Source organism: Benincasa hispida, chromosome 11 (genome assembly GCF_027475165.1).
Source record: "Benincasa hispida cultivar pf3 chromosome 11, pf3_genome.v1.1, whole genome shotgun sequence".
Lineage (NCBI taxonomy): Eukaryota > Viridiplantae > Streptophyta > Magnoliopsida > Cucurbitales > Cucurbitaceae > Benincasa > Benincasa hispida.
In genome coordinates this window covers 24,200,915-24,211,008 of record NC_143488.1, presented here as the reverse complement: position 1 = coordinate 24,211,008, position 10,094 = coordinate 24,200,915, and the positions used below count along the sequence as shown (strand labels likewise).

The following is a 10,094-nucleotide window of genomic DNA, read 5'->3' as shown; positions in this document are numbered from 1 at the left end:
TAACAGTTTTTTATTTTAAGTTTTTAGAATGAGAAAATAATTGCTTTATCTTTAAAAAAAAAAATCTATATAAAAAGTTTTCCCTTTTAAAAATATATATGTGTGTGTTATATGTCCTACTCTATGAAAATATTATTTTTTATATTTTTTTTATTATCTTTGATAATTCACCATTATGAAAACCTAATAAAAGTCAATCAAAATGAGTTCAGTTCAATTGACATTATTATATATTAAAGATCAAGAATTTGTGGTTTAAATCATTTATCTCATCTATATTTAAAATAAATAAATAAGGATTGAACATCAACGATGTGTTTAGACCCATATCAAAATAATTTTATAACAATTGGAATCTAAAACGGTGTACTCACCGTGACCTAAAGGCTAGAACAAAATATGGATCAATTTTTATTTGATATTCTAAAAGATTTTATTTTATAAGTAGTTTTGAAATGTTTATGAAAAGTTAAAAGTAATATTTTTAACTTTTAGAAAATTATGAATATTTTTCGAATAAGGGTTAAAGTTAATTACTACTTTTTTATAATATAACCCAAAAAATATACAAAAAATACATGTTTTTTTATATAAAAATATAGGTTAAATTGTAATTCTAATTTATATAATAACATTAATTTTAAAGAGAACAAAAGTTATGAATGGTTTTGGCATTCCGCCAAACACGCCATAACAAATGAAAACATAAAAGAAAAAAGAAAAAAGAAAAAAAGAAAATGAAAAACTGTGGAAGAGGCACAGTACATATAAAAAGGGTATTTACATAAAGGCCTTTCATTCAACCATTTCTCTCTGTTCCGCTCCCAAAACAGCAGCTCTGGCCGCGCCCACCGACAAGAATCTCAGGTAAGATTCTTAAACCTCACCGGAAAATCGCCATGCCGATTCTCTCCTTTAACTCCAACTATCAATGGATCCTCTCACTCAAGATCGTCTTAATCTCCACCGGAGTTCTGTTCATGGCCGTCTTCCTCAAACTCTCTGTTCCAGTGGTGGCTGATTTCGTACTCTCTGGAATCCCTTCCATCTGGACTTGCTTCCTCTCCTGGTTAACACCTCCTTATCTCTACTTGCTTATTAATTGCATAATCATCAGTATTGTTGCCTCTTCTAAGCTTCAGTCCAAGCTGGAGGATGATGCTTCTGTATCGTTGATTCCGGAGACGCCCGCTCCTCCGCCGGTCGCTAAGATCTCCTCTGACTATGCTGTCTGTGGCGGTACCGACATTTTGAATGGATACAGTAGTTACAACGCCAATCCGAACGTGGTGACGAAGATTTCCGACCTTCAAATCGATGAATCGAACGACGTGTACGGACAGATGGTAGAATCTAGGGTTTCCGAGATGGAGAAGAAAGTGGAGAATGATTCTTTGATTGTGATGAAAGCTGGTGATGAGAGTGATGTATCGAGTCCGATCACCACCGCTCTGCCGAGGAAAGATTCCATCGGACTTCTGTTCTCAAACGAGAAGGAGAAACCGCCGGTTTCTTCAAGAATCGGCCAAAGAAAATTCGTGAAAGCCAGTCCTGAAGGTTCGATCTCTCTCTCTCTCTCTCATTCTCTCTGCTTATAATACATTAATATGGTTTCTGCTATCGGTAGTCAGTAAAATCACGAGCTAATTTCACCATTCGAGATCTGAAATAAGAAATCCGGCCGATTCAGAGTATAGCGCCAGTGAAGATCGCCGGAGCCGAAGGACAAAACGAAACGATTTTTTTTTTTTTTTAATGATTTTTAATTTTTCGGGCAATGGCAAAAAGCGTAAATATAATAAAATCTATGGGGGGTTTATTTGGCCTTACAGGAAAGCCGTTGGGAGTTTCAAAACCGAAGCGGCAGGACACACTAGAGAGCACGTGGAGGACGATAACGGAAGGGAGGTCGATGCCGTTAACAAGGCACTTAAGGAAGTCCGACACGTGGGAGTCGCACGGGCGAAGGGGCGCCGCCATAGCGGTGGACCCAGCGACGCCGCCATCAAAGGTGATGAAGAAGTCGGAGACGTTCAACGAACGGAGCAACGGTGGGTCGCCGAGTCCGTCGCCGGGCGGGTCGGGGAGGCTGAGGAGGGAACCGTCGCTGACTCAGGACGAGTTGAACCGGCGAGTTGAAGCGTTCATCAAGAAGTTTAACGACGAGATGAGGCTGCAGAGGCAAGAATCGCTGAAGCAGTATCAGGAGATGATGGGCCGTGGAGCCCACAGCTTTTGAGGAACTTTTTGGGCCGACAAGGTTCTTTTAGGGCTTTTTTAACGGAGTAACACAAGAAAAGGATAAAATAATATATATAGCCCCTTTTTAATTTGTTTGTCCAGGAAATTCAACCATTTCCTTTTTTTTTTTTTCAATTTATAAATAGAGTATTTTTGTCCAGGAAATTCAACCATTTTCTTTTTTATTTTTGGGAGAAAAATTAGTTTCTACCCTTTTTTCATAATATTTTAGATTTATGTAGTTGGTACACATTTGAACTTTGGTGTTCGTTTGGGATGATGTTTATATTAAAAATTAATGTTTTTTTTTTCCTTTTTCTTTAAACATTTTGTTAGTTAAAGATAAGTTTGTCCTTTACTTGCCATGAATCTTTATAATTTAATTTATCTGAATTTCATTTTTTATTTCTATTATTTTATTTTGAAGGTCCTTATCAAAATAATCCATTTTGTTTGTTTTCCCTAATTTCTGTAGGGAAAACTTAGAGCAGACAGAAAAAAAAAAAGAAGTGCATTTCAATGATCATTAGGTTAGAAGATTCTCTCTCAAAAAAATAATAATAAGTTATAGAAGGATTTTTTTTTTTTTTTAAAGAAAAAATTTGCTAAGGTATGTGAATCAAAAGATGAAAAACAAAAAGATTTCAAAAGAATCTTGCCTTTTTCCCTTTTCCTTTCTTTTACTTTTTATCTTTCTTCTTAACCCGTCTAAAATCATCGATAGGAAAAATAAAGCCTCTAGATAATCAGATTGCTAATTTTTCTTTTTTTTTTAAATATATTTCTTGTGACGTGTGTAGCGGAGGACGTTGAATGTTCAAAGATTTCTTGTTAAGATGGGGTGTTAAATCATTTGATTACTATCTTTGTAACATATAAAATTAAAATCACATTCTAAATAGTTATGCAAAACAAAGAAAGCTAAAACATCCTAATTTTCAAAAACTAAAATTATTTGATAACTATTCTTCATTCTTGGTTTTTAGAAATTAAGCCTCTATTCCATCTATTAATATTTTTATTTTGTTGGAGTTTTTCCAAAATTTGAATCAAGTATTGGACACCAAAGAAAAAATGAGAGGAAAAAGAAAAAACTTTTACATAAGAGTTGAAATAACGAAACAATGTAACTAAATAATTATTGAAGTAATAAATTTTAGGATTATTTTTAAATATAGTAAAATTTATCATCTTCTTTATAGATATAGCAAAATGATATTTTATTATATTCAAAATGTTAATAATCACTTTGTCCTTAAATTTTGATAAAAGTAAATTTAATCTCTGAATTTAATCTCTATATTCTCAATTTTATAATAATTAAACCCCTAAGTTTTACTGAGTAACAATTTAATTCTTACTTTAAAATTTGTAATAATTTAACCTTATGATAAGAATTAAAGTTAAAATTTGATAAAAAAATTTACATAAATAAGTCGATAAATAAATTAGAGACTCAATTTTTTTAAACAATACAAGGACACCATCATAAAATAATGAAGCTTGATATCTAATATTAATGAATTTTTTAATCTTAGGAACTAAATTGTTATAAATTTGAAAGGACAAAGACCAAATTGTTACATATTAAAAATTTAAGGATTAAATTGTTACAACATTGAAAGTACAAAAACTAAATCGTTACAAATCAAAATTCAGATACTAGATTATTACTTTCATGAAAGTTCAGATAACAAAATTATTTTTTAACCTATTTAAAAATATTTTAAATAATTTTATTATTTAAAATAAGAGAGAGAGAAAAGAAGGAAGAAACAAAAAGAGAAGGTGAAAAAGAAAAATCGTTAAGCTGAAAGCCCCAAACAAAGAGGAAGATGAGAATTTTGAAACTCGAAGCCATACACTAAGTCGGTAAAAGATGATAGTTGAAAGTTGAGAAAAACGATAATATGATATTTATAGCGGTTGATCTTATCCACATTAAATTTGAGTGAGGCCAAAAGAAGCACGGGAAAATATGTACCATTGAATGGGAACAGCATAGCCTTGTCACCATCTAAGAAGTAGGTAAGTATTTATTCATATCTATTCTTTACATTGCCATTGTGACTGGAAATAATCTGTCCAAGAATGTATATACACCTCCACCCAACAGTAATGCACCACTGCATCCATCAAACAACAAACGAAACCCATTTCAAATATGATATTTCAAGATTCCAAGAGTCTAAAGTCTCAAACTAAGTAAATTTCTTTTTAAGAAGAGGTGCAATATTTGTTTTCATCTGTGTTCAAAACCAATCTTTTGAAATTCAACATCTTGTATGTTTATCTTATTGAAGTGAGGGATGGGTTTTAAAGGAATTACCTTATAGGATTAATCCACGATGAGAACTTGCGGAAAGACAGAAGGCTCTGCAGGCATACAACAATCATTTAGATAACAAAACCCCATACTACAAAGGGGGAAATTTTTTATAAGTCATCTGATAAACTAACTAGTATACTACATTGCAGAAAAATTGTTGAGATATATGCAGGTACATTCTCCTTCCTTTTATCACCACACATTACCTGCAATGCTCCAGCAAATGAGGCAGCAAGAAGTAACGGCACGACGTAGCCGGTTGTGTATGTCAAAAGGAGGCTACCCCCGATGATGGGATCCTGTTATAAAAGAGAGTAGATATTAACAGGGAACTATAAGGAAAGGATTACAATTTCCTTCTACGACAATTACGTTATCGACCCTATTGATTCTCAAAAGGGGAGTATGCCCCTTGTTTTGAGTCCTCTATTTTCCATTCATTTTATAGAAGTATGTGTGTGAGAGAGTGAGATGCAAACAAGTTCGTTGAATATACTTTAAATATATGGTAAAAACTATGAGAAGAAATCAAAACGTGCAATCCATCGAAATCATATATACAGATTCTTTCTTCCTTTTTATTTTTTAATATTCGTGAGTGTCTGGAACAACTACTTCACATGTCGACTAATCTCACAAGACAACCCGTCGGACTCTACAACATTTGGGTGTCAAGGAAACCTGTAGGATAGGTGACCACCATGGATTGAACCCATGACCTCTTAGACCTTTATCAAGGCCATGCCCCCTATACAAGTTACTTTTTAATTTCAAGGATTCTTTTACAAGGATTATTTATATGATTCAATCTATTGAAACTAAGATCAAAGTCGTATCACCATAAGAAACGATTTATGGCACCTTGGATGTAGCTACATATCCAAGTATAGTAGCCAGCACAGGAGTACTGCAAGGAGATGCAGCCAAAGCAAATGTTAGCCCAGCAAGATATGCTTGCACACCTAAGACATCAGATTTAAAACCTTGTTAGAGCATCCAGACAAGTAACCAGTGGTCAAAAGAAATGGAGAGGCGAATTACTTGATGGAAAGTTGGCAGCAGCAGAACGAGGATCGAAATTGTCAAAGAATGAGGGCAATCGCAACTCAATTATCTGCAATTCGCACCAAATTATAGAATAAATCCATCAGAAGACTAAAACAGAACGAAATTGTGAAAAAAAAAACAGTCTGAGTACTTAGTTATCAGGTTCTGCAACCCACTAACAAGTACAAATAAGTGAGACTGATCATTTATAACGAAACAAGTTTAATTATTCTTCCCACTAAAGAAAGTTGATTGTGAATAATAGGTAATGACACCAAAGTATCCTTCAATCTTTGTGTCTTATGCCTTCTGTTAATCATCAACACGAAACCAAAAAAAAAAAAAAAGGCCCACAATAATAACTCCAGGACAGAGTTCCATATCATGGGTTGATGTTCTTAAGAAAATACAAATTACATCATTGAACATTTGTGCAAAAACTTTCAGTTGAAATTATTTCAGGTGTAAATGATAAAGATGGGAAAAATTTTGGCCAGCAGTCAACGAATTGCTCAAAATTAGCATTTCAATTTCAAGTTTTCAAATTTCAACTTCGTAATCCATACAATTATCTAATCATGTTTTGATGAGTAGTACCTCCAGTAGGTTTAGACCCATAATAACAGCTAAGCCTGAAGCAGCCAATGGTAATCCTTGGCCAATTTGTCCATATGCCTTTCCAGCAAAAGAAGCTGCTATGCCTAATAGCGCTAGGGTTGTAGCAAGTCCTAATGAGAAAGCAACAGAGTTTCCAACAACCTGAAAATATGAAGAGATCAAATTCCAATTAACAGCCTTTCTCAACCCGGTACCTTCAGCTGATTTTTTAACCATTTCTATGAAACCATCTCTCAAAAACATGCATATTCCCCCCGAACATCAGAGTAGAAGGATTCTGCTAGATACCAAACATAAAAAATATGTGAAAACATTAAAGATAGTTATATTGCAATATCAATGAAGAAATTACAATATCAATAGCCTTTCGAGAGGGCTATCTCTCTCCTACAACCAATATACTAAGGACTGACTTATCAAAATGATCTCCCCTAAGGTGTCTAACTTGCCTTACTTTAACCAAAGCACAAATAACTAATTACCACCTATGCCCTTACTATTATCTTATTACTATTCCCAAGACATCCCTTACTCGTACGCTCACATTGATTAATATATTTCAATACAAATGCTCTCAAGTTCAAAGTGACTAGAAGATATAGTAACAATGATGATAAATCCGGACAAAGTAAGATATGAAGACACTGGCATCGTAGAACCATTGATAATTTCTTTCAAGTCCTGGTTTACTGTTATTATTTTTCTATACCCAGGGTGTTGAAGGCCCCCACTCCTCACAATAGACTCATGGCCTACCCCACTAATAACACGAAGGGTTTGTCAACCCCAAGCCCAACTCACGGAGATAACAAGGGTATAAATTATTAAGGCCCATTAGATAACAATTTTGTTTTTAGTTTTCGGTACGTTTTCTCTAAATTTTCCAATTATGGTTAACCTTTGTTAAAGAAATACTTGAATTTCTAGTCAAATTCTAAAAACAAAAACTACTTTTTTCTAATTTTCAAAACTTGGCTTAGTTTTTGTAAATATAAGTAGAAAGTAGATAACAAAACATAGAACATATGGATGGAAGTAGTGCTTATAAGCTTAATTGTCAAAAACTAAAAATCAAAACTAAATAGTTATAAAATGAAACCTAAACTTTCAGCGTAGAGCGTTGAACCTAGGATCTTGTATGTATCACCAAACATCCGGAGCTTAATTAATTCGAAGATTTCTATAATTTAATACTACAATCACACAGAGCAATTGGAGCAAATTGGAACTCGCTTAGAAAGTAAGTTACCTCTGCTCTGCTCTTCCCTGATCCAAAAGCTCCTACAGAGTTCCATTGGATCACAACATCAACATAAGACGGAAAATAACATACCGAGATTGCAAGAATGTGTGTATGAGATGCTCATGCTTACCTATGTAACCAAGGGTCAAAGGCAAAACACTCAGTGTGCAAGGGGAAAGACTTGTTACAAACCCTGCCCCAAAAATTACTGCCAAGCTGTATAAAGGAATAGGTAGTCAAGGGCAGAGAAATAACAAATAGCCGTTTACTATCAAATTCAAAGCATTAAATAACATGAAAAGTACAGGGCAGGAAAACAAGACTGGACCTTGTAAAACTAAGAGCAGATAACTGATCCTGAACTGCAACATTAGCCTGTTGTCCAGCCGAATACAAGAAGCCTCCAAACCAATCTCCAATGCCACCATCAGCCAGAGTATAAACAGCAGCAGCTCCTTCCTGACTTGAAGGAAAATAATTCTAGATCCTGATATAATGTACAGTTATACACCAAGCAAAATATTTATGCAGACTAATTTAGTTACCATGATATCCAATTGATAGAGACCAACATCTTAAGCAAGCAAACAAAGATGGCAAGTAATGCTAAAGAGCAGCCTGTTACCAAGCTTCAGTTTCTGTTGAAGTCATAATGAATTAACCATTCTTATCTGGTACGCCCATACCCTCACCCCAAAAAATGGAAAATGAATAAACAATCAAAATCTTCGTCATCATAAAGCATAAACAATTGAAACTCACTTATGAATAAAGAAACATCTCACAATTATATGTTCAAGGGAAAATAGAAATACATATAGATTTCATCAAGATTCTTAAAAGGAATTGGTGAAAAATAATATTAAAAATCTTTAAAAGTAATTAAATAAAGGGATTTTAGAGAATTAAAGTCTCAAAAGAATATAGATTCAGATGGCTTTAGAAAACACAATACAGGACGACTATAAACTCTTACCCACATATGCTTTAAAGTTTCAGCCTTTGCAGCGTCTACTGCAAGGAAACTTGTTGCTGGAATATAGAAAACAAAATAAAATAAGGAATATTCATACCAAAACCACAGCAGGGTTGAAAGTACAGCCTATTTTACCAGGAGTGAAAAACAGGAATTAAGAGGAAAATAAGAGGTTGCCTATGATACCAATACCATATACCTGATTGCTTACAGTTAGATGTGAAATTACCAATCATAGTTATCTAATGAAAAAACTATCAATTGAAACAGGACATAGATAAATTATTATAACAAGATTGAAGTAGAAATCAACAATCTTCCACCTAAGGCAGAGAGCAGAAGCATTACCAGAAATGGCATTTACAAAAGCCATGGCTTGAAAATAATTGCTGCTGTTTTTATTCTCCACCAACTCAATATCTTTACTTTGATCATCAGCTGCGGACTGTCTCCCAAGAAATTTGATAGGCATGACATATTTACCTAAAGAAATCAGTGACCCTCTATTAGACAAGTGAATACATCATCAATAAGTTCCCTAGAATTTCTCCTTGGAAATACCATTCAATACCCAAAATTTGTGTACATCTTAAAATGGTGTTTCAGTCGTTGATTTTGATATAGAACCAAATGAAAGGTATGATTACCTGGCGTGCTGGACTGTTGTAAACACTTAGAGGATTTAATTTTGAAGGAATTGATGCTGAAACCACCAGAATGGCTCATAAGGAGACTCATCTGGAAAATTAGGGAAGAAGTGAGACACTGCTCCGATGTTTGAGGTGGGTTTTTTTTTTCTGGTGAGTAGTTGCCAAAGATTTCTTTTGCACACGAAGAAGAAGAAAGTCAGAGAGTGATTCTAGTGTTGTGTTGCTGTTTATAATTTATTTATCTTAAATTTTTCTCCTTTTGGATGGACGATAGGTTTACGTTTAAATTCAATTTGGTCAGTTTTTTCTCTTTCTTCATTTATTTTAATATATATGTTTTAAATAATGCGTTAACAACAAAGCCGTCTTAGCTCAGTGGTAGAGCGCGTGGCTTTTAACCACGTGGTCGTGGGTTCGATCCCCACAGACGGCGTTTTTATCCTTTTTTACCCTTTTCTTTGTCAGCCTACCTAAATGGAGAAAATGGTTACCATTTTTAACTAATATATATATATTTATTTATTTATATATTAAAAAAAAAAAGTATAAAATCGAACCGCTTTTAATTTAAAGAACAAAACCGAACCAAATTGAACCGTTTTTTTAATTTAAAAAGAATATAACATAGATTTTTTTAAAATGTCAAAACCGAATTTGAAATCGATAAATCGGTTCGGTTCGGTTTCACATTTTAGAAAATTCGATTTCGGTTTGAAACCGAACCAAACCGTTTCCACTCCTAACAGACACCGTCTTACATTTTTTTTATATTACAAGTTTAAAATTAAAGTTGGCTATATAGAATAAATACTCCTCTCGACTTTGTATTTTATTACATAAATATCTTTAAATTTTTAAAAAAAAATTAAAAATTTTATAAACCTTAAAAAAAATGTTTAAAATATTCTTACCGCTGATTGGATGTAAAACTAGAAAAGACCGAGGTAGCAAAAAGAACTCGTACGAAGGGTGTTTTCTTCTTCGCCTTCT

At 33.6% G+C, this 10,094-nt stretch overlaps 2 protein-coding genes and 1 non-coding gene across 4 annotated transcripts; 2 read left to right on the top strand and 1 right to left on the bottom strand.

Moving 5' to 3' along the window:
* Nucleotides 1-774: 774 nt before the first annotated feature.
* On the top strand, nucleotides 775-2,599 carry LOC120091427 (cotton fiber-like protein (DUF761)). The gene is made up of 2 exons (XM_039049449.2): nucleotides 775-1,557; nucleotides 1,833-2,599. The coding sequence occupies exons 1-2, from the start codon at nucleotides 900-902 to the stop codon at nucleotides 2,237-2,239; spliced, it is 1,065 nt and encodes a 354-aa protein (XP_038905377.1). The 5' UTR covers nucleotides 775-899; the 3' UTR covers nucleotides 2,240-2,599.
* A 1,535-nt stretch (nucleotides 2,600-4,134) lies between these two features.
* CCDA (cytochrome c biogenesis protein family) lies at nucleotides 4,135-9,366 on the bottom strand. 2 transcript variants are annotated; one of them, XM_039047099.2, is made up of 12 exons: nucleotides 9,102-9,366; nucleotides 8,803-8,937; nucleotides 8,455-8,510; nucleotides 7,807-7,937; nucleotides 7,609-7,694; nucleotides 7,485-7,516; nucleotides 6,215-6,376; nucleotides 5,612-5,684; nucleotides 5,432-5,532; nucleotides 4,777-4,869; nucleotides 4,571-4,617; nucleotides 4,135-4,367 (listed from the first exon to the last, which is right to left on the bottom strand). In XM_039047099.2, the coding sequence occupies exons 1-12, from the start codon at nucleotides 9,190-9,192 to the stop codon at nucleotides 4,295-4,297; spliced, it is 1,080 nt and encodes a 359-aa protein (XP_038903027.2). In that variant the 5' UTR covers nucleotides 9,193-9,366; the 3' UTR covers nucleotides 4,135-4,294. The 2 variants fall into 2 exon arrangements, with proteins under 2 accessions (XP_038903027.2, XP_038903026.2); XM_039047098.2 differs by having other exon boundaries at nucleotides 7,807-7,958; nucleotides 9,102-9,362.
* A 99-nt stretch (nucleotides 9,367-9,465) lies between these two features.
* TRNAK-UUU (transfer RNA lysine (anticodon UUU)) lies at nucleotides 9,466-9,537 on the top strand. The gene has a single exon. It is a non-coding gene; the product is annotated as a tRNA-Lys (tRNA).
* Nucleotides 9,538-10,094: the final 557 nt, after the last annotated feature.